At 63.7% G+C, this 23,562-nt stretch overlaps 1 protein-coding gene across 1 annotated transcript; it reads left to right on the top strand.

Annotated features, from left to right (window-relative positions):
- Window positions 1-1,913: 1,913 nt before the first annotated feature.
- SLC44A3 (solute carrier family 44 member 3) lies at window positions 1,914-20,183 on the top strand. The gene is given in 12 exon segments (XM_045587029.1): window positions 1,914-1,927; window positions 2,029-2,168; window positions 2,545-2,718; window positions 4,960-5,300; window positions 5,969-6,155; window positions 7,374-7,539; window positions 10,551-10,570; window positions 10,573-10,611; window positions 10,614-10,713; window positions 13,828-14,430; window positions 17,641-17,797; window positions 19,398-20,183. Coding segments are annotated over 12 exon segments (2,370 nt in total). The 3' UTR covers window positions 19,827-20,183.
- The last annotated feature ends 3,379 nt before the right edge of the window (window positions 20,184-23,562 follow it).

The raw sequence follows: 23,562 nt of genomic DNA on the forward strand, positions 1-23,562 counted from the left end.
GCCCGCCCGCCCCGCCGCGCACCTGGGACGGCCCTGCCTGCCGCGCATGTGCGGTGCGCGTGCGCGCTACGCTGACGCCAAACTTCCTGCGCATGCTCGGAAGGGCCGGTGGGCGCGCTCTGTGGCGGGAGGCGGGAGGCGGGAGGCGGGAGGCGGGAGGCGGGAGGCGGGCGGGCGGGCGGGCGGGCTCGGGGCAGGTGGGGCCGTTGACGCGCCGGAGGCCGGCTGAGGAGCCCAGGCGGGACCTGCGGCCCCGGTGCCGGTGACTTCCATGACCTAGCGGGGACCTTCCCGTCCCTGGTTGTGCCGGTGGCGGCCGTGGTGTCAGCCGGCTGGTTCCTCTCCTCCCCGCGGGGCGCCCGGGCCCGGGGCTCAGGTGCACGCGCTCTGCACTGGGAGGAGCTGGTGTCGGGGCGCCCCTCTGTGGTGTGTTGGAGAACTGACCCCCTAAAGCCTGCCGCTCCTCCCGCTCCGCTACGCCAGCCAGAACCCCGTTAGTCCTGCGGTGCCCCGAGTGTGGGTCACTGGGGAGGCGGGGCCCGTGCTCGGCCCTGCCCTCCCATTTATTACCAGTTTCCGAGATAGTGACTCTCCTAAAGGCAATGGATGAGGCTTTATTTTTACTGTTATTGTGAGTTTATTAATATAAACATATTTGGCCCTAACTGGTGTGGCTCAGTGGTAGAGCGTCGGTCTGCGGACTGAAAGGTCCCGGGTTCGATTCCCGTCAAGGGCATGTACCTTGGTTGTGGGCACATCCCTAGTGGGGGGTGTGCAGGAGGCAGCTGATCGATGTTTCTCTCTCATCGACGTTTCTAGCTCTCTATCTCTCTCCCTTCCTCCCTGTAAAAAAAAAAAAATCAAATATATTTTTAAAGAAATATAAACATATTTAGTGTGTTTCAGGAATAGGATATTTATATTTTAGGGTTTTTAAAAAATATATATTTTTTTTATTGATTTCAGAGAGGAAGTGAGAGAGAATCATTGATCGGCTGCATCCTACACTCCCCTCCCCCTGGGGATTGAGCCTGCAACTGGGTTATGTGCCCTTGGCCGGAATCGAACCTGGGACCCTTCAGTCCACAGGCCAATGCTCTATCCACTGAGCCAAACCAGCTAGAGCTAGGTGTTTGTTTTTTGTTTTTGTTTTTGTTTTGTGTGTGTGTGTGTGTGTTGTTTTTTTGGGGGGGGAGTCTGATATAAGACAGGTATTTCTTTTTTAAAATAAAATAAAATAACCGTTTGGGACTAGCCAATGCTTTATTTATTTTAGAGCCTAGCAGGTGTGGCTCCATGGATGGAGCGTTGGCCTGCGGGCTGCAGGGTGATCCTGGGCCCTGGCCTTGGCGCTTCGGGGAGGCAACCAATTGATGTGTCTCTCTCCCATCGATGTTTCTCTCTCTATCTCTCCCTCTCTCACTCTCTACAAATCAATGGAAAAGTATCCTCGGGTGAGGAGTAACAACACAAATTTTCTTTTTTAAAATATTTTTTGTTGATTTCAGAGTGGGGGAGAGAGAGAAACATCAATGATGAGAGAGAATCGTCCGTCTGCCTCCTGCAAGCCCCCCATTGGGGACGCCCTGACCACAGCAGGGTCTGCTGTTTGGATTCCACTAACATCTCAGTCCAATTCTTTCGGCACACCTACCCCCCAGCATCTCTCCCCACCTCCCGCACCCACACCTGGAGGGGGGGCCCGGGTGGAGGGGCAGACTGTGTGTGGGGGGGGTGAGGTCCTGGTGGAGTCCGCAGACACCCGCCTGAGGGCATCCCCTGGAGTGTTGGGGTTCAGCCCCTCGCCCCCAGTTTGCCGGCTCCGTCTTCTGGGCTATTGACGGCGCTGCTGCCTGTGCCTCGGCTTCCCTCGCTGCCCACGGGGAGCGGGTGGTGTCTGCCGCGGCTCCGTGATGCCCGTGACGCAGTGAGCGCCTGGCAGCGGAGGCCTGCCCACCTGTCGGAGGATGACCCGCTGCACCTGCCCGGCCCCCCCGCCAGGCTTCCTGTTCCCGCTCCGGCCTGCAGGAGCCACCTGCGCTCGGAGGCCGCCACCGGGGGGCGCTGCCTCTGCCCGCCGCTCGCCCCGGGTTTGCCCGCTGCGGGCGCTGCGTGGCCCCCAGTCCCGCCCGGAGCGCAGGATGCGGTGCCTCAGCGCCCAGAGCCCGGTGAGTGCCGCCGGGGGCGGGAGGGACCCGGGCAGGGACTCGGGCCCCACCTGCGCGCACCTGCCCCTCTCCGCGGAGAGAGCCCTGCCCCGGGACCCATGGCGGGCACCTCGGACCCCACTCTGGGGGGGCGCTGGCTAGGGCGAAGCTGGCCTAGGGGCGCCCCTCCCCTCCCCTCTCCTCGTGCACCGCCAAGTGGGGGCCCAGCGCCTGGGGGCCTCTCACCCACCCTGCAAGCAGCAGGTGTTTCCAAACTCGCAGAAACGCAGCCAGGGGCACCCACCCAAAGGGAGTTCCTCCCCTGCAGCCTTCCAGCACTTCGGTCCCCCCAGTAGGGCCCTCAGGGTGACCTCGCCCTCTCTGATGCTCATGGCAGGTGTCTGCAGACGGAGCCCCCGGCCGAGAGCGTGGCGGCCTCAGATTTACAGGAAATGCACCGACCCCGCCTGGCTTCTCCTGTTCTTCCTCTTCTGGACCGGTTTGGTGAGCAGGCCGCCGGGGGGTGGGGGGCGACCGGGGTATGGTCCCCACAGAGCTGAGCCCCAACTGTGAACCGCATGCCTAGGCCTTCCCTGGGGAAGGAGGCAGGGGAACCAGCTGAAAGCCGGTGCCTCCGTGAGAGGCAGCTGCCTGTGGGCGGGACACACGCTGTCCGGGAACGCCGCTCAGCTGGTGGCTCCCCCGGACAGCTGCCTGGTGCCTGCAGGGCGTCCTGACATAAGGCCCGTCAGGAGCGGAGGAATGGGGTAGGAGCAGGGGAAACGGGATTGTTCCTTAGCCCGCGCCTTCCAAACTCACTTCCCGGAGGTGCTCACACCATCTCAGCCCCCAGGCGAAATGTCCCTCGGCGCTCGCTGTTCCTTTAACACAGGACCGTCCAAGGGGAGCCTGGACATAGGTGACTCTTAGCGAAGGGAAGCGGCCTGTGCCACGAACCGGCTAGTGAGGTAGCTGGTCCCCCCCCCCCCGCCCCCCCCCCCCCCCCCCCAGTTTCTTTCCGGTTTCCAGGTATGTGCTTGCTGGCAGACCTCCCCAGGCGGTGCCGGCTTGGTCCTGGGCGGTGCCTTTGGAAGCGGGATCTTGAGGCTTGGCGCTGGCCTTGGAGTTGTGGGCAGCAGCAGGGAGAGTTGTGGACAGACCTCGCAGGCCTCACGGGTGAAATCCTCGTCTGTCCGTCCGTTTGTGGCGATGGAGGCCACGTTGGCTGCCTGGCGCGTGATTAACCCACAAAGCCGGCTTTCAGCACTAGCGGGGAGTGCCTGTGCTGAGAAGAGTCAAAGTGGAAGAGATTCTCGAATGCATGCTTCTCTTCCCCATTCCTCTCTCTTTAGAAAAGTGTTCATTGTTGACTTTCCCAGCTGGCTCCTGGGACCGCACGGCTAAAGGATGAAAAGGCTCGGGGGGCCTGTGTGTGCTTCACTGCCCGCTCACTGTGTCCCCTGCGTTAGCAGTCACACCCGGCAGGCAGGATGAGTGAGGATGGATGAGTGAGTGACAGGAGTATGAGACTGCCCCCCGGGGTTCAGGAGGAACCTAGAAGGCAGAGGCAGGTAATCTGTTCGAGATTACGTAAGTAGCTACAGATAAAGACTTCACCCACCCCGGGCAGCCTGAGCCCAGGGCTGGGTATCCTCACGGTTACAAATGCTTCCAGGACGGGCATGTGATGGTCAAGGGCAGCGGTCGGCCACCTCATTAGTCAACAGAGCCAAATAGCAACAGCACAACGACGGAAATTTCTTTGGAGAGCCACATTTTTTAAACTTAAACTTCTTCTAACACCACTTCTTCAAAATAAACTCGTCCAGGCCGCGGTATTTTGTGGAAGAGCCACCCTCAGGGGGCCAAAGAGCCGCACGTGGCTTGAGAGCTGCAGTTTGCCGACCACGGCTAATCTATCACCAATGGATTTCATGTGGCCCGCTCATCCCCTCCTTGGGCTGTAACGTACAAAAGGAGGTGAAAACCCGCCGTTCTCCGGGGCGTTCTCCCAGTTCACTGAGATCCTGCATCCAGGTCTGAACGTTCCTTATTTAACAAAGGCGTGCACCCAGGCTGCCGTGTGAGGACCACGGGCACCTTTACTGCGTCGGCACCCACCTGCTGGTCCACATGTTGATCGCATTGGTGGTTTTGGGGCTGCTCTGTAAATCTTCCCGCTCGGTTTTCCTTTGAAAACAATTATTTTTTTAAAAATTGATTTCAGAAAAGAAGGGAGAGGGAGAGAGGGAGTGAGATAGAAACGCCCACAAGGAGACTCATCCATCGGCTGCCTCCTGCCGCCCCTGCGGGGGATGGAGCCGGCCCCCGGGCCTGTGCCCTGACCGGAATGGAACCGTGACCTCCTGGTTCAGAGGCCAACGCTCAGCCACCGGCCCCGCCACCGGCAGGGTTTCTGTGGATGAAGTGGAAGCCTTTCCGTTGAGAGTCGACGTGAAAAGGCTCCAGGTTTGAGGGGGCTCGGACCGTCTCCCCTGTGACCCCATCGCGCTGCCTGTGGAGACAGCCCCAGAGGCAGGGCTGGCAGGAGGCTCAGGCAGCAGCCAAACACCCCGGGCCCAGGGATCTGAGCTCCCAGTTGTGGGCGCAGCCAGTTTCATTCCCGGGAGAACAGCCGTGCCCTCCGCCACACAGCGCCCTGGGCCCCAGGCACCGCGGGTCCCCTGGGAGCTGCCCTTTGACCGGCAGAGTCACCGTGGCCTTCCTGCCCCTGGATGTGGGGGAGGTGTCTACGTGCTGGGTGGGTGTGTGGGGGGCCGTGCATTCACAGCAGAGCCAGCGGGAGGTTGAGACTTTGGGTCCAATGCTGCTCCTCTCACCACCCTGATGGCTCCGTCTCTCCCCTGCTCACCCCCAGCCCGGCCTGCTGCCCGCACACACACACACACACACACACACACACATACCCCCGTCTCCCACAGACACGCGTCCGCTCCGAGTCTGGGAGGCCCAGGGAGGTGTGGCCCCAGGCGCTGGGTGCCGGTGGGGCGGGGGGCCCCGGGACAGGTGCTGAGCCCGTGCCTGGCCTCCCAGTTGTCAGTGGCGTCCTGTGACCTCAGCGTGGCGCTGGACACGGAAAGGGACAACGTGACCTGCCTGCTGGGCTTGGCCGTGGTGGCCACGGTCCTCACGGTAAGACACGTGGCAGGCTGAAACCGGTTTGGCTCCGTGGTAGAGCGTCGGCCTGCGGACTGAAAGGTCCCGGGTTTGATTCCGGTCAGGGGCATGTATAATACATTGGTTGCAGGCACATCCCCGGTGGGGGGTGTGCAAGAGGCAGCTGATCGATGTTTCTCTCTCATCAACGTTTCTAGCTCTCTATCTCTCTCCCTTCCTCTCTGTAAAAAATCAATAAAAAATATATTATATTAAAAAAAAAAAAGACACGGGGGGGGTGCGGGGGGGGGCAGTCAGGGGCCGGAGCTCTGAATCCAAGTGCCTGCTTTGGCGGGAACGGGGAGAGCCCCGCCTTCACCTCGCGGGCGAGGACACCGGCTGTGAGTTGACCTGAGGTCCACGCAGGGCCACGGCCGGACGTCCCCCACCAGGAGAGCGTCCTCCTCCCCCGTCCCGCCCTCCCTCCCAGGCTGCCCTTGCTGTGCTCCAGCGGCACCAGGCCCCCGATTCCAGTGCGAGGCGGCCGTAGGGCGGGCGCTGCGGGCACCGTGTCCCGCGGAGGGCCACGCCTGGGGGCAGTGCGGGGTGCGCAGTGGGCCCTGGAGGGTGTGCGCGGCAGGGGCAGGGCTGCCTGTGCAGGGACAGGCGGGGGCACGTGGCGCATTTAACCCCTTCCTCGCCAGGCCGCCCTGCTGGTGCTGATCTTCACCCTGGGGAGGAGGGTGACGCTGGCGGTGGAGCTCCTGCGGGTCACCAACAAGGCCATCGGCCGCTGCCCCGCTCTGCTGCTCCAGCCGCTGTGGACGGGCGCCCTCCTCCTCCTCTTCTGGGTGCTCCGGGTGGCTGTGCTGCTGAGCCTGGGCACCGCAGGTGAGGGCCGCCGCCCTGTTGGGGGGATGGTGTGCGGGGCCCCGAGCCTCCCGCAGCCAGAGTGCCAGGCCCGGGGCCTGGGAAGCGGGACATTCTTTTAAAAGATGAGAGAGATTCCTGTGAAGCAAGAAGGTGTCTCTGAAGAGATGCTTTCTAGTCGGCGAGAGAGAGGGTGTGAGGGTGGCTTAGGGTGACCGTCCCGCCCAGGCCCATGGCCACTGCCCCCGGGGCTTCTGACACGTGTCGAAGCTGAGCCTGGAGCCAAGTCCTTCCTTAGATCACAGACCGTGGCATCCGGGCCTGGTCCCTAAACTCCCTCCACTTCCTATGGCTGCCTTGTGACACAGCTGAGCAACAAAACAGCTGGTGCTGGCGGGGTTCCTGACTGCAGGGCCTCGGCCGCCCAGGAGAGGGCAGCCATGGGCCGGAGGCAGCCCGCCTGGGTCTTCCCTAGGCTTTCACTGGCAGGAGCCGGAGCAGAGGTCTGCTCCCAGCCCTGGTCCCAGGCACTGGTTTGTCTCACTGGTGGCTGGCGTTTGGCAGTCTGGAGACATTGGGGCTGGCAGGGCTGGAGAGGGGGGCAGGAGGATGCTCCTGGCATGGAATGGGGAGAGGCCTCGGACCCTGCTGAACACCCTGCAATGCACAGGCCTGCCCCCCACCCCCAACACCGGTCAGCGGTCCAAAGTGCCGGTTAGTACGAGAGCGGAGAGCGCCGGCCGGGAGGGAAGGCGGCAAACCGCCCGTGACCACGCAGAGAGCAAGCAGGAGACGCTGCCCGGGACGTCCAAACCCAGGGCGTCCACTGCCAGGATTCCAGGGTTTGAGGCCCGCGCGGGCCTTGACCTGTCACGTTAGCCGCCGCCCCCTGCTGACTGTCCCCGTCCCTGCACCTCGCCGCTTTTATAAAGGCTACACTTTTCGTGACGTGGGCTGCCGTCCCTCGGTCCCACAGCTCGGGGCGGGCTCAGCCTGGAGGCTTGTCTGTCTCACCAAGTGGTGTGGAGGGTAACTGTGGTTTGTTGTGCTCACAGGTGAACGTGTTCAGGATGTTTAGCTTTTGCTTGGAGATCTCAGATGGGAGGGGGGGGCAGTGGGTGGGCGCTTGACACGGTACTGGGCGTTTGTGTTCGCGGATGCCAGAGGCGGGGGAGGAGCTGGGCCCGTGGGGCGGGGCTCCGGCTTGCTGGTGTAAGCGTGTCTGCGTTCTAACCGTAGGAGCGGCCCCAGTCACCGAAGGTGGGCGGGTGGAGTACCAGCCTCTCTGGGGCCTTCGCTACATGTGGGGGTACCACCTCCTGGGCCTCGTCTGGACCAGCGACTTCATCCTCGCCTGCCAGCACATGGCGGTGGCGGGTGCCGTGGCCACCTGCTATTTCCACAGGTAGGTCCAGCCGCTCCTGCTGCTGCTCCAGCTGCTCCAACTGCTTTTGCTGCTCCAGCTGTTCGTTACTCCAGCTGCTCCTGCTGCTCCTGCTGCTGCTGCTGCTCCTGCCCCTGCTGCCCCTGCTTCTCCTGCTCCTCCAGCTCCTCCTCCTGCCCCTGCCGGCTTGCTTGTGTCGTCACATTGTGCGACCCCCAGAAATTTTGCAGTTCGGACACGATCCCTTCAAAGGGACTGGCAAGAGCTAAATGAAGCCAAAACTCTGGGCGCTTATTTGGTGGCGAAAAGAAATGATGTCCCTTCCATCTGCCACAGGTCCAAGCTCTTTCAGACAGAAAACTCAGCAGGAAGCCAGACGGGGAAACAGGCTGCATGGAGGGGGGAGAGTGGAGAGGCGGGGCCTCCTGTGAGTGTCGTTCTCACCAGCTCCGCCCTGGGCCATGGCGCGCTGGGCCCTGTGGACGCACCTCGGGGCCCTGTACAAAATGGGGGGAGTGTGCTTGGAGAACCCGTTCCTTCCTCAGGGAACGGCATGTAGCTATGATGTAAAGTTCCTGTTCACATGGGTGCTAGGGAATGACTTCCTGCCTCCTCGTTCCACACGATGCTTCAGTGTTCACACCCAGGACCTCACGGTGCCTGAGGCTGCACACACCCACGCACCTCACCTCACCTGCCTGGCGACTCTCCACGTGGGGCAATGGCGACACCCGGGGCTAAAGAGGCAGGACAGGGACAGGGACAGGTTGGACGCTGACAGGAAGTTCAGCCCCCGCTGGGCCACCCCTCTGATCCCCGTGAGCAGATGGCAGGCTGCTTCTGGGAAAGAAGGTGGAGGGGGCGGGGCTTGTGTCCTGAGCAGGCACCTCCTGCCCGGAAGCAGCTGTTTTTTTTGTTGTTTTTTTAAAATATATATTTTTATTGATTTCCAAAAGGAAGGGAGAGGGGGAGAGAGAAACATCAATGCTGAGAGAGAATCATGGATCGGCTGCCTCCTGCATGCCCCGCCCTGGAGATGGAGCCTGCAACCCGGGCCTGTGCCCTGATGGGGATCAGACCGTGACCTGGCTCCCAGGTGGACGCTCAGCCAGGGATGCCCGCCGGTTAAGCCTCACTGCCGCCGGGAGAGGACTCCCTGGGAGCCTCGGTGTGACGGCTGAGCGGGAGGGCGGAGGAGGCCGTGTGAGCGGAGTCTGCATCCTCACGGCAGGGCGGGTGTCCGTGGCTGAGGACCAGGGAGCGGCAGGAAGCACAGGCCCGGCGGGGGGAAGCAGGGGTGCCCTCTGTCCTGAGGTGTCCAGAGGCACACAGACTAAAGGGGAGCGTCAGCATTCTTCTTTAAAAGAAAGAAAAATAAAACGAGGACAGGGAGGGATGTGTCAGACGCTCCTGGCCGGGCCGCCCTGTGGCCAGATCCCCGGCTCCCATCAGCCTCCCCCGGGAAGGACGGGAAGGAAGGACGGGAAGGAAGGACGCCGAGTTAAACATTCTGCTCCCGCCTGGAGGGCTGACCGCAGCACGCCCGGCCAACTCCGGAAACCGCGGCCGCGCCCCTTCCTCTGGCAGGCAGGCCCCTCCGAACCTGGCCCGGCAGGGAGACCCTGGAAGCCGCCGGCTCCCTCCAGGCGGAGCAGTGGCTTCTGGGAAGGGCCTGGCCTCGCAGAACCCGCAGAATGAGGAGGGAGGGCCGGGAGGACCGCCAGGCTGGCCGTGGTTTCCCTCGGGCTGGGCTGGGAGCAGGCCCTGCCCCGCTCCTGCCGGTGGAGCTGGCTCTGCGTGCGCGTGCTCGGAGCTGTGTCAGCACACATCCTGTCCCGAAAATGACTCCACGGGGAGCCCCGCAGGGCGGGAGGGGCCCGCTGGGTGTCAGGAGCCCGGGCGCTGCGGAAGCCAGGCTTCCCGCCCTCCCTGGCCGCCGGCCCAGTCCCCGGATCCTAACCTCCCAGCCAGGCGGGCAGAGTTCCCGTGCGATTGTGGCTTGCACACTGTCACAGGGAACGCTCCGAGCATGAAAACGAGGCTACCAGGCGGCTTACAGGAGGGGGTGCAGGGGTGGCTGCTGCAAAGAGGGAGCCAGTGCCGGGTTTCTTTTACCCCGCCCGCCTTTTATTTATTTAATATATTTTTATTGATTTCAGAGAGGAAGGGAGAGGGAGAGAAACATCAATGATGAGAATCATTGATCAGCTGTCTCCTGCATGCCCCACACTGGGGATCGAGCCCATAACCCCAGACTTATGCCCTTGTCCGCAATCGAACCCGGGACCCTTTGGTCCACAGGCTGACACTCTATCCACTGAGCCACACCGGCCAGGGCCCCACCAGTGTTTTAAAGTTTTCTGTTCTATGTTTAGGGCATTAAGTGCCACCAACAGGAGAAATCTTAGCCCAGGAAATGCTCTTCCCCCAGTGGCTGAGGTGTGGGGACCTCACTGCTGGGCACCCGCATATCCATGTTGGGCACCCGCATATCCGGGCCGGGCCCCCACTCCGGGCCCCCACTCCGGGCCGGGCCCCCCACTCCGGGCCCCCACTCCGGGCCCCCCACTCTGGGCCCCCCACTCCGGGCCGGGCCCCCCACTCCGGGCCCCCACTCCGGGCCGGGCCACCCCACTCCGGGCCGGGCCCCCCACTCCCGGCCCCCACTCCGGGCCGGGCCCCCCACTCCGGGCCGGTCCCCCACTCCGGGCCCCCACTCCGGGCCGGGCCCCCCACTCCGGGCCGGTCCCCCACTCCGGGCCCCCACTCCGGGCCGGGCCCCCACTCCGGGCCCCCACTCCGGGCCGGGCCCCCGACTCCGGGCCCCCCACTCCGGGCCGGTCCCCCACTCCGGGCCCCCACTCCGGGCTGGACCCCCCACTCCAGGCCGAGCCCCCCACTCCGGGCCCCCCACTCCGGGCCCCCACTCCGGGCCGGGCCCCCTTCGGACGGCACCGCCGATGCCATCCCGTCGGCACAGGTGGTGGCTCCCCTCAGGCCGGGGTGAACGCTGTCCTCTCCTCCTGCCCCAGGAACGCACGGGACCCGCCCGACCGCCCCTCCTGTCGCCTCTCTCCACCCTCCTCTGCTACCACCGGGCACAGAGGCCAAAGGGTCGCCTTTGCTCACCTTGAGCACCGCAGGGCGGGCTCCACACGCCGCCCTCACCTTCATCTCCAGCGCCCTCAGGGCAAGGTGAGGCCAAGGGCCGCGGAGGCCCCGAGGTCACGGCCATCAGCAACCCCCTCCCCGCAAACTCCGTCCAGCCCAGCGGCTGTTTGTGCTTTCCCACTCCACAGCCGGACGGCGGGGGGCGGGAGGAGGAGTTCCCAGTGGGCGCCTGCCTTCTGGTTTACACGCTGAGCAAACGAGGAATTCGAGGAAAATTTAAACCATTTTTTTTTTAGGACATTTAGATGCTTTTTTTTTTTTTTAAGGGAGAAAAATATGATACAAGGTTAGGACAGTCTATGTTTGTGTTTTAAGGCTGAAGTATTTCCTGCCTTTTGCGTTTCCTAAAGGTAGCTGTGGGGAGTCACTGGTGTGTGTGTGTGTGTGAGGGGGGGCGGGAGAAGGAGGGAGAGAGGGAGAGGGAAAGGGAGAGAGTGGGCGGGAGGGAGAGCGAGCCAGCGCTCTTGAGAGTGAGAAATGGGCGAGATGACCCCAATCTCAGCTCCAGAGCCCAGCACTGTGGGCCTTTGTGCGGGCGGCTCCCTGGCGGCCTTCCCCTGCCATTTGGTTATGAATGGCGGTGGAACCGGAGCCCCAGAGGACAGCTGGGCGCAGGCTGTTCCTGGCCAAGGGCAGGCAGGTGGGACTTTCCCAGCACTGCCCCCCCTACCCCAGCCCCCCCGCCCCTCCCCCCCCACCCCAGCCAGGGGCAGAGTTCACCCCTGACTCCAGCCCTGGGTCTGCCTCCTGTGCTCTCAGGCCAAGGGCCGCCGAGGGCCCCGAGGTCATTGCCACAGGCCCCCGCCCCCCCCCTGCAGACTCCGTCCAGCGGCTGTTTGTGCTTTCCCACTCCACAGCGGGGAGGCGGGGGGGTGGGGGGGGGAGGAGTTCCACCCTGTGCGCACAGGCGGCCGCCCCCGTGTCCGAGTGTGAAAGTCCACGCTCGGGCGTGCGCTGGCGCCAGCGGGGGGCCGGGGGGACCCCTCAGGCTGCCCAGGCTCCTGTCGGAGTGCAGGCGGCGTAGCCACCGGGTCCCCATGACCCTGTGTTTGGCTGGGAGGTGCTGCTCCGTGAGCACTGTGTGTGCCCGCTTTAAAAAGGAGCTTTTTTTTTTAGGGGAAATAAAGTCTATAGTGAGACTTTCAGGGCCGAATTTCAAGGGATAAAAAGATGCACACATTTTGGGAATTAAAGGGGCATTTCCACCTCCAGGTGGAATCCAGCTGCTCTGGCTCCTGCGTTTGAAACTTACCGTTCGATGTCAGGGGCCTTGGAGGAGGGTGTCTAGAACAGAATAGACAGCCCTGTGTGTGTTTATGGTGGGAGGAACCTCCTTCCATCCTGCTGGCTGATCTAAAGAGAACAGACATGAGCCCGGCCGGCGTGGCTCAGTGCTGAGCATCGACCTGGGAGCCAGGAGGTCAGGGTTCGATTCCCCATCAGGGCACAGGCCTGGGTTGTGGGCTCCATCCCAGTGTGGGGAGTGCAGGAGGCAGCTGATTCATGATTCTCATCATTGATGTTTCTCTCTCTCCCTTTCCCTTTCTCTCTGATATCAATTAAAAAATACTAAAAAAATTTTTTTTAAATGTAAAAAAAAAAAAGACATGAGACGGGCTCACAGGAGAAAAGGGCCCATTTAATGACACGTGTGTGTATGGGAGCGCCACGCACACTTGACACTCAGACAGGAAGGAGGTGAGGGGCGAGGGCCTCCTGAGCTGGGCGGAGGCCGCTGCCAGCCAGCGCCGGGAGCAGATGCTCGGTGATTAGCCGTCTGCCCTGCATACGAACAGGCCGGAGGGCATGCTTTCTGGGGCCACTCTGTGGACAAGGCCCTCCTCCAAACTCTTCCGGGAGAGGAAGCTTCTGTGAACCCGCAGTCTTCCTGCTGTCGGCTCTGAAATGTTCACTGCCGAAGGGCGGTGCCGGGAGCCTGTGCCGCGTGTGTGTGTGTGTGTGTGTGTGTGTGTGTGTGTGTAGAGACGGAGATAGAGATGTAGACAGAGACATATCGATGTGTATTTGTATGTGTGTGTATTTGTATGTGTGCATGTGTGTGTGTGTGTGTAGAGTAGAGATAGAGATGTAGACAGAGACATATCGATGTGTATTTGTGTGTGTGTGTGTGTGTGTGTGATCATGAGTGAGTGAGTGAGTGAGTGAGCAGTCGGCACCTCGCCCGCTCCTGGTGCTGCGGCACCTCACGCTCTGGGGCAGCGCGGCCCTCGGGGTAAAGAAGTCAGCGAGTCCCTGGGGCGGAGGTCGGAAAGGTCACGTACCAGCCCAGCCCCGTGGGCCGAGGCGCCTGCTGGGAAACGTCCCGCCCGGGCTCAGGAGGGCGTGCTCCTCGGCCTCGCGGGCTGCCCTGGTGGCCTTCGGGTAAACGGCACACCCACAGCAGCCGGGCTGAGCGGCTCCAGGCACGGCTCCCGCCAGTGAGTCGCGAGGGGAGGCCGAGCCGGGCTGTGTCAGCTTCTCAGGAAACCTCGGGCCCGGACGCTGCACCGTCGCCTCCTCTGAGGCTCTGTAATTGTTCACGGCCTGACACACCAGTCCAGGGGCATCTCCTGGACAAACTTCTCTTAACACGCAGCCCTGCACGTCACTGTCGGATCCATTTCCCCAAAGAGTTAGACTTGGGACCTTGTTTTCATGCGACCACATGACTGGCGTCTGCAATGCATACTTTGTTTTACTGACTTTGGGGCGTGAATTTGTCACGACGCTGAGTTTCTCCCTGGAGACACTGGGAGGGAGGCGAAGGGAGAGAGGTTTTTATGCCAAGTAGGGGCTAGAGTTTCCCTCTGATAGTACAGAGGTGCGAACCCTCTTCCCCTCCTGTTGAGGGTGACAGTGGTATAACAGGTGAGCCCAGGAGGGAGACACTTGGGTCATCAGGAATCTATATAAAAGCCCAGCAATTAAACAGAATGACTGGTTGGCCAGTCACTATGACATGCACTGATCACCAGGAGGCAGACAATCAACACAGGAGCTGCTTGGCTGACCAGGATGAGCGGCACTCCCACAGCAGGCAGTCTCCGCAGGCCACATCCCCTAACCCATCCCGTGGAGCCCGGTCCCGTGGAGCCCGGTCCCGTGGAGCCCGATCCCGTGGAGTCCGGTCCCGTGGAGCCCGGTCCGTGGAGCCCGGTCCCGTGGAGCCCGGTCCGTGGAGCCCGATCCCGTGGAGCCCGGTCCCGTGGAGCCCGGTCCCGTGGAGCCCGGTCCCGTGGAGTCTGGTCCCGTGGAGCCCGGTCCCGTGGAGCCCGGTCCCGTGGAGTCTGGTCCCGTGGAGCCCGGTCCCGTGGAGCCCGGTCCCGTGGAGCCCGGTCCCGTGGAGCCCGGTCCCGTGGAGTCCGGTCCCGAGGAGTATGATCCCGTGGAGCCCGGTCCCGTGGAGTCTGGTCCCGTGGAGCCCGGTCCCGTGGAGTCCGGTCCCGAGGAGTATGATCCCGTGGAGCCCGGTCCCGTGGAGCCCGGTCCCGTGGAGTCCGGTCCCGTGGAGTCTGATCCCGTGGAGCCCGGTCCCGTGGAGTCTGATCCCGTGGAGTCCGGTCCCGTGGAGCCCGGTCCCGTGGAGTCTGATCCTGTGGAGCCCGGTCCCGTGGAGTCTGACAGTGGTGCTGATGCAGGAAGCCTCGTTACCAACAAAAAGGGTCACTGCCAGCGACCAATGCAAACAGGGTGCGTGGCCCATCAGAAACCGGAAGTGCTCTCCCTGGAGACCAAGGAGAGGTGGGCTCTTGTAGAGTATGTTCCTGGCCTGGTCCCTGATTGGTCCGTTTCTATGCAAATGAGGGATCCAGATTGGCATGGGCTGAGGGGCCAGATTTGTGCCTCCTGGTTGGGCACAGCTGGGCGGCTGAGGGGTAAGGGATGGAGAAAGCAGAGAAGGAGGAGGAAGAAAAAGAGAACTGACGGGAATCTGGACGGGGTGAGGGCACCTGCCATCGGGATGAACTGCTGGAAAGTAGCGGAAGACCTCGGGGTCCGGGGATGCTGGGAAATGGTGGTCAGCGCTGCGTCCGCCCGGCTTGGCAGGAAAGTGAGCTGAGCCGGGGGCCAGGAATTTGGCCTTTTGGAAAGTTTCCTGGCACCGAGCGAGCTCCGGGGAAGATCGCCCTGGAAACCAGAGTGAAAAGAGCAGGGGCCGCGTTGTGTTTCTTGTTTTGTGCGGCAGGCGCTGGGCGGTGCTGAGGGCAGCCACTTCTCACCACCAGAGCCAGGCACTCCTCTTCTGCTTTTTAATTGATGAGAGAGAGGAGAGAGAGAGAGAGAGAGAGAGAGAGAGAGAGAGAGAGAGAGAGAGAGAGAGAGAGGAGAGAGAGAGAGAGAGAGGAAGAGGGAGAGAGAGAGGGGGGAAGAGAGAGGAAGAGGGAGAGAAGAGAGAGAGAGAGAGGAAGAGAGAGAGACAGAACACCAGTGCACCAACATTGGCTGGCTGCCCCCTGCACACCCCCGACGGGATCGAGCCTGAAACCGGCCTGCGCCCTGACCGGGACCTCCTGGCTCAGGTCCACGCCCTCCCTGAGCCGCGCGGCCGAGCCCAGACCGTCTTCCTGAGGGAACACCCAGGAGCCGCCGCGGCTCACAGCCTCCCTGCCCCCTGGTCCGGGGAGGAGGCCGAGGCCGCACTCGGCCCCTCGCAGGGGGGAGGGGGCAGGATCAATCCCGGACGGTGTCTCCCTGGAGGGTGACAGGTGCGCCTCGCACCTCTGCCCGCCCGGCCGCCGCTCAGCCGTGCCCTGTCCGACCTTTGCACTCGGGCAGGACGGGGAGGGGGCGCCGAGCAGCAGAGACTCCGGAGCAGGGCCGGGCCCCTGGGCTCTCTCCCTGGGCGCACCCCTCGCTCGGGGACACGGGCTGCTGTCCGCAGCCGTGCTGGCGGGGAAACCCCCGGGGGCGGGGGGAGGCACAGGACATTCCCCGGCTCCGAGGGGCCTGGGCGCCCAGAGCAGCCCCGGCTCCCGTGCCCTCAGGGTGCCGCCCCGGTTTCCGTGGAGACGGCCGGCGGCTGCCAGGACGCGGCGCCAGGGGGAGGCCCCTCCCCGCGCCTCTCGCCGCTCCCCGGACGCCCTGAGCGCTCTGCCTCTGACCACGGGAGCCGCGCTCCGGCCCTCCGCCCTCCGGAGCCTCAGGGCGGCCCCAGGGGCGGCGTGGGGAGGGGACCCACCAGGGCCGTGCTGTTCGCTGCGCCTCACGTGGGTCTGTCCTCGAGCCTCCGTGGGAGCCCTGCCCCCCACGGGGTCCCCCCCACATCCGTGGCCAGGCTCCCGGTGTTCTCTGTGCCGGGACGTGGCCCATCCCACGGCCTGCCCAGCGGCTCCCCTCCCCTCCGCTCCTATGGCAACAGGGCCTCCCAGGGAAGGGGACCGGGGGCGGGGGGGTGGGGGGGTGGCCATGCTCAGGGGGCTCCACTCTTTGGGTAACAGACGTGCCCGGGAGGCGGCCTGGTCCCAGGGCCTCCGGGGGCCGCTCCGGGGGCCGCGGCGGCTCCGGGGACACGGCCCCCCTTCCGGGCGCAGCTGGTGCTCACGCTGAGAGCGGCGCCCGTGTGCGGCGCCAGAGGAGCACACACGTGTGCTGGGTGGCGGGCGGCGAGGCGTGTTCCCGGGCAGCTAATCCCCAGCAGCTGTCCTCGCGCCGCAGGAATGGGGACACCTGCTCGTCTGGCCCCACACGGGGCGGGGGCCGGGGGCGGGGGCCGGGGGCGGGCGGGGGGTGTCTCCTGCCGCTCCGCCTGCTGGGCCGCCCCGGGTCCTCGGGCCGCCCCCGGGTCCTCAGCACCTCTCCGCCCGCCCCGCGCCCTCCTCCGTGGGGGTCAGGGCGGGAGTGCTGGGACCCCTGGGAGGGCGGCGGGCCCCGCGCTGCCTGGTGTGGCGTTTCCTGGATCTGCAGGAGGCGGGCACGGCTGTGCACCCCATCCATGCCCCAGCACCGCCCCCTTTGCCGGTGGGACCCCACTTCCCCGTCACTGACCATGTGCTGTGGCTCTGGGGGAGGGTGTTGGAGGCGGGGACCCCTGGGGGTGGCCCGGGAGCCAGCCCTGCCCTCCGGCCCTCCGTCCGGGTGCGGGCAGAGCTGCGCCTCTCCCGGGGTCAGAGGCCGTGGGCGAGGCCGTGACTGACGCCGGGAGACACAGCTCCCCGCCCGGCGCCTCGCGGGCTGTTTGACGGGGACTCGGCCATCGTGGTCCCTCCCAGGAAAGGTGCTGCGGTCACAGGGGAAGGCGCTTCGGAAACAGGGCCCGAGAAACCCCCTCATGTGAACGCACACGCATGCACACACACGCATGCACACACACGCACACGCACACACGCTCTCTTTGACTCAGGGACCCCACTTCTGGAAGCTGATCTTAAAGAAAGGCTCCAAAGGCAGGAAGTGGAGGTGAGCGCTGTGTGCTCTGTATGAAAGGAAAGCACTGAGGTATCCTGCCAGCCGCACAGGAATGGCATTGGCTGCAGGTTAATGGCCGTGGGCGTGGGCGTGGACGTGTGTAGGCGCTCAGCTCCCTCCAGGGTCTGCTCTGTGTCCCGCCCTCAGACTGCAGTGCTTTACGCAGCTCTTCACCCCCCTCCTGAGTGCGTTTTAAAGACGTACTTTCACTGATGTCAGAGAGGAACGGAGGGGGGAGAGAGAAGCATCAGTGATGAGAGAGGATCATGGACCGGCTGGGGATGGAGCCCGCAACCCGGGCCTGTGCCCTGACCGGGAATCGAACCCTGACCTCCTGGCTCCTAGGTGGATGCTCAGCCCCGGAGCCACGCCGGCTGCCCGATGTGTCCGGAGTGCCATGCTCCAGCCACCCCACTGACCCCGAGTGCACCCCCGGCAGAGGCCTTCACACCAGACGCACAGGGCAGGGAGCACTGGGCTGGTCTCTGCAGGCGCTCCTGCCGATGCCTGCGTCCTGAGACCAGGCCCAGGCGCGCCCTCTGTCTGACCGCCTCTGTCCTTCCAGAGCACGTTCGCCGCCCCGGCCATCAACGGGACCGCACTCTGCACGTCCGCGGAGGACGCACACCGGCTCCTGTCCCGGGACTCCAGTCGGTTCACTTCGGCCGGCCGCTTCGGGGACTTTGTTGTCTTCCTGGGCAAGGTGAGGCCTCGCCCCAAAACAGTACACCCGATGAGGCGTCACCCCAAAACAGTACACCCGGTGAGGCGTCACCCCAAACACTACACCCGGTGAGGCGTCACCCCAAAACAGTACACCCGGTGAGGCGTCACCCCAAACAGTACACCCGGTGAGGCGTCGCCCCAAACACTACACCCGGTGAGGCGTCACCCCAAACAGTACACCCGGTGAGGCCTCGCCCCAAAACACTACACCCGGTGAGGCGTCACCCCAAAACAGTACACCCGGTGAGGCGTCGCCCCAAACAGTACACCCGGTGAGGCGTCACCCCAAAACAGTACACCCGGTGAGGCGTCACCCCAAACAGTACACCCGCTGAGGCGTCGCCCCAAACCGTACACCCGGTGAGGCGTCGCCCCAAACAGTACACCCGGTGAGGCGTCACCCCAAAACACTACACCCGGTGAGGCGTCACCCCAAACAGTACACCCGGTGAGGCGTCACCCCAAACAGTACACCCGGTGAGGCGTCACCCCAAACAGTACACCCGGTGAGGCGTCGCCCCAAACACTACACCCGGTGAGGCGTCACCCCAAACAGTACACCCGGTGAGGCCTCGCCCCAAAACACTACACCCGGTGAGGCGTCACCCCAAAACAGTACACCCGGTGAGGCGTCGCCCCAAACAGTACACCCGCTGAGGCGTCGCCCCAAACAGTACACCCGGTGAGGCGTCGCCCCAAACTGTACACCCGGCACGGGGTGGCCCGGAGCCAGCCCTGGCGGCTGGGCACAGGAGCGCGTCTCCTGCTGCTCCCTCGGGTGGACGCTGCGCCTCTGCATTGGACCCCCAGCCAGGGGCCCGAACACGGCCCTGGGCTCCCTGTGGGGACGGCGGCTCCTCCCGCAGCAGGTCCAGCCTCCGGGCGGGCTGCACCCTGACCCACGGCCCTGGCTGCGGGGGGGAAGGTGGGGTGTGCGTCCCTGTGAGAGCTGTGGGTGCCGAGGGCTCGGTCCGGCCTCTCTGACGTTCAGGGGTTTAGCACTGATCTCTCTCTGCATTGCCGTCCCGTGAGCTGTGGTCAGTGACACGCCACAACACGCCATGACACGCCTGGGCCTGGCAGCCGGGCGTGACTCACGCACACGTTGGGCTCTGCCAGGCCGAGAGGCTCCGTGTGACGGTCCCTGCGGAAGCACAGCTGTGACCTGTGACCTATGACCCTGTGTGTGCTAAGGGCAGTGTGCCGGCTCAGGGGATGTTGCCACCATTTGCAAGGGGCCTTGTCGAGGTTTATTTCGAGGGCGCAGTGCGGGGCGAGCGTGAGGTCTCAGGGCCCCAGGCACACGCGGACGGGGCACCGACAGGGGGGACGCACAGCCCTCTCCCTCCCCGGCGGCTGCTTCCCTGTCACAGCTCCATGTCCTCGTCCCCTCCCTGTCCCCGCATGCCGACGTGCAGTCCTCCCTCCACGCAGTCCCACACGCACACGCATGGGCACCCACAGTCCCACACGCACACGGTCCCACACGCAGGCGCACACGTGTGGAGCTGCGGGAACGGACGCGCTCTCCGAAGCGCTCCGCGGTTCTAGGCTGTGAGCCGCCCCCGCCCCGGCAGGTGCTGGTGGCGTGTCTGACCGTGTTCGCGGGGCTGATGGCCTTCAACTACCACCGCGCCCTGCAGGCGTGGGCCGTGCCGCTGCTCCTGGCCGCCGCCCTCGCCCCCCTGGTGGCGCACAGCGTCCTGTCCGTGCTCCAGGCCGCGCAGGGCGCCCTGCTCCTGTGCCTGGCCGCTGACCTGCACACGAACGACGGCTCGCCCGCCAGGCCCTGCTTCATGGCCCGGCCGCTCCATCGGCACGCTCGGGGCTGGGGACGGCGGCCTGTGTCTCCTCTGTCCCCCTCTCTGGGCTCCTCCCACCCGGCCTGCCTGTGGAGACCCCCCCGAGGAGCGAGGCCGCACACGGACACTGACCGTGGCCCTGGCTGCGAGGGGGAGCCCCGTGGGTGCGAACGGCTCTCCCGCGTCCCGGGGTTCAGCAGTTGATCTTTTCCCAAAGCATTTTGCACCCCGAGCCCTGCCCCCCGCCCCCGTCAGTTAGGGGCCATCACTGCAGGGAAGGCCCCCCTGGCCGGGTGGGGGCAGGACTGCCATCGCGGGCCCTTTGCTGACCGGGCGCGGCCGCCGCCGCCTGAAATAGCCGGCAGCTGCCGGTCCGCAGCAGCTGCCCCGCCCTCCACCCGCAGCCGGGCCCGGCCTCGGAGCAGCTGGGCCTCTCATCCCGCCCGCTGTGGGGCGAGTGGCGTCCGCACAGTCCTCTTCCGTCTGCTGGCCCCGGGCAGCGTGTCCCGCCTCCTGCACACAAACGCCGGCCTCCGTCACGTGTCCTCAGTCACATGTTCTCAGCCACGTGTCCTCAGGCTCGGGAGATGCCTCTGCGGACGGGCAGGTCTTCTTGCTCTGAGTCCCACTTTTCAGATTTAAAGCCTCTTGGAAATCTCTCTCTCCCCCAGTATTCTAGTTCATAGGGGAAACTTTTTAAGAAGACTTTGAGGGGGAGGGAGGGAGAGGGAGGGAGGAAGAAGCGGGGGGAGGGAGGGAGGAAGACCTGCATCGACTGCCCCTGCCCCTCCCTCGGGGATGGAGCCCGGTCCCAGGCGCCTGCCGCGACAGGAGGTGGGACCCGTGGGCCTTCCGTGCCGGCCGATGCCCAGCACCTGAGCCGCAGGGCCGGCGGGGACAGGGCGACGGGGCCGGGCGGGTGCCCAGCGCGGCCCTCATGGCCCGGCCCCTCCTGCAGAGCTTGTGGAGAGGATGGACCGGCCGCTCCGCGGGCGCCAGGAGGGGGCGGGACTCGGGCCCGCGGCCCGCTCGGCCCGGAGGTACCGGGAGGGGCCGCCGCCCGGTAGACGCAGGCCCCCCTCCCGCGTGGTCCTTGCCGCCGGGACACCGGCCTCTCCACTCGCTGGGCCGAGACCCTCTAGGACCGGGATCACGGCCTCCGCTCAGGTGCACAGTCACACACGGTCACACACAATATCACACAGTCTCACAGGTCACACATGGCCTCACACGGTCACACACGGCCTCACACAGTCACACACGGTCACACATGATCTCACACATGGTCACACACAGTTACACAGCCACACACGGTCACACATGGCCTCACACGACCACATACAGTCACACACAGTCACACACGGTCACACACGGTCACACATGGTCACACACAGTCACACACGGTCACACAAGGTCACACACGGTCACACACGGTCACACACGGTCCCACACGGTCACACACACTCCCACACGGCCGCACACAGTCACACGCACTCCGGCAGCAGCCAGGGCACCGGTGGAAGCCGCCTGCCCGCCCAGAGCAGCCCCACCTCCGCCCCCGGACCGTCCGGGAGCCGCTCCGCTGCCGCAGCCGCGTGCCGTTCTCACACGTGACCGAGGCCACGTCTCCCCGGAGCCGCCCCGCCGGCCGGGCTGGTGCCCCGGCCTCGCTCACAGTCACCGACGTCTGGCCAGCCCCTCGGGAGCCGGGCTGCGCCGGCACAGAGGGGGCCGCCTCTCCCTCTGCAGCTTCCAACAGGCGGGAACGCGCCGCTGAGGGCGCCCCGGCCGGTGCGGGTGCGGGCGGTTGTCTCCGGTCCTGGGGCCGCCGGCTCCCCGCTCGGCCAGCGCAGACGCCCCTCTCCAAGCGCACCGCGGCCCCCGGGAGACAGCCCGTGTCCCCGGGTCTGTGCGCGCATAGCCCACTCAGCCCCCGGCCCTCTCCGGTCTCCAGGGAAGGCTGGGGTGTGCTGACACTTCATATTATAAACCCGTTAGTTATCGAAGGTCCTGCCCGACCCGGTGTTTCCTTTCTAAAACGCCTGTGTTCCTTAGAGATGAGAAACCAGGAGATTGTCGTAAAGTAACGGCATTGTAAGTGATTTTAAAATTATTCATCTGGCCTGGCTGGTGTGGCTCAGTGGACAGCGTGTCGGCCTGTGGGCAGAAGGGTGCGGGGTTCGATTCCAGTCAAAGGCGCGGGCCCAGGTTGCAGGCTCCATCCCCAGCAGGGGGCGTGCACGAGGCAGCCGACCATTGATTCTCTCTCATCGTTGGTGTTCCTATCTTTCTCTCACTCTCCCTTCCTCTCTGAAATAAAGAAACCTATATAAAAAATATAAAATAAAAATTCACCTGAACATTTTGTGGCTTTATTCCTACGCCGTGTATTTTTTAAATTTGTTTTCCAGTTACAGTTGACGTACAGTATTCCATAGTTTCAGGGGTACTGCGTGGGGGTTAGACTCTCATGTAATTGAGAAGGGATCGCCCGGTAAGTCCAGCCTCAGCCCCCCCCCCCCCCAATCACTCACCGTGAGTGATTGGGTTCTCTGCACCTATGAGTTTGTTCTCTGCACCCATGAGCTTGTTCTCTGCACCCATGAGCTTGTGTCTGTTTTGCTCTTTTCTGTCACGTTTTACCCCCCACGTGTAAGCGATACGTGCGGTGCTGGTCTTTCCCCGTCTGACTGAGTCCACGTCCCACTATGCCCTCCAGGCCCCGCCCTGTGGTCACCGGCGGGAAGTTCCTGCTCTTTCCGGGAGTGACGTCCGCCATGTTTGTGCTCCGGCTGTTTTATCCGCCGTGTTCGTGCTCCGGCTGTTTTATCCGCCGTGTTCGTGCTCCGGCTGTTTTATCCAGGCGTCTGTCTGCCCTGAGCACCCAGGCCTCCCTGTCGCCACTGCTGGGCATCCCGCGGCCGTGAACGTGGGGAGTGTTTTGGTTTCCTTCGGTCATGTTCCAGAAGTGGGATTGCTAGGTCACACGGCAGCTCTATTTTTAATTTTCTGAGGAATCTCTATTCTGCTTCCCACGGCGGCCGCACGGCCTGACCCCCGGCCGCCACGGGGCCGCCCCCACGCCCTCGCCCCACTGTGTGAGGCTCACGCCGGCTGCCGGCGGAGGTGGTGCTGCGTGCGGTTCTGATCGGAGTCTCCCGTCGGCCGGAGACGGGGAGCATCTTTCCGAGTCCGCTGGCCCTCGGCATGTCCTCTCGGGAGACGTGTCTGCCGGGTCCTCAGCCCCTTTCGAACTGCATTGTGTGCGTTTGTTTTTATGTTGAGCTCTGTGAGCTCTGGATACGTTTGGATATTGAGCCACCATCGGGCGTACCGTTTGCCAATATCTCCTCCCACTCAGTCCGTGGCCTTTTGTTTCATTAATGGTTTTCTTCGTCATGCGGAAGCTTTTTAATTCGATGGTCTCATTTGTGTGTTTTCCATGTTTCTTTGCCCATATAAAATGTGGTTTGTGCTGAAACCGGTTTGGCTCAGTGGATAGAGCGTCGGCCTGCGGACTGAAAGGTCCTGGGTTCGATTCCGGTCAAGGGCATGTACGTTGGTTGCGGGCACATCCCCAGTAGGGGGTGTGCAGGAGGCAGCTGGTCGATGTTCCTCTCTCATCGATATTTCTAGCTCTCACTCTCCCCCTTCCTCTCTGTAAAAAAAATAAATAAATAAAATAAAAAATCAATAAAATATATATTTTTAAAAAATGTGGTTTGTCATATGTGGCCCTTATGATGTTGAAGGGTGACCCCTCTGCCCTCACTTTGCTGAGAGCGTTGATCCTAACGGGTGATGATTTCGCCACCTGCTGTCTCCGCCCCCAGCGATAGGACCGTAGAATGCGTACCCGTCACGTTATTCACGTGGTGTACCGCGTTCACGGGTTTCTGAATGTGGAATCAGCTTGTATCTCGTGCGTAAGCCCCTCTCG

The sequence above is a fragment of the Pipistrellus kuhlii genome, unplaced genomic scaffold (genome assembly GCF_014108245.1).
Source record: "Pipistrellus kuhlii isolate mPipKuh1 unplaced genomic scaffold, mPipKuh1.p scaffold_m20_p_24, whole genome shotgun sequence".
Taxonomy (NCBI): Eukaryota; Metazoa; Chordata; class Mammalia; order Chiroptera; family Vespertilionidae; genus Pipistrellus; species Pipistrellus kuhlii.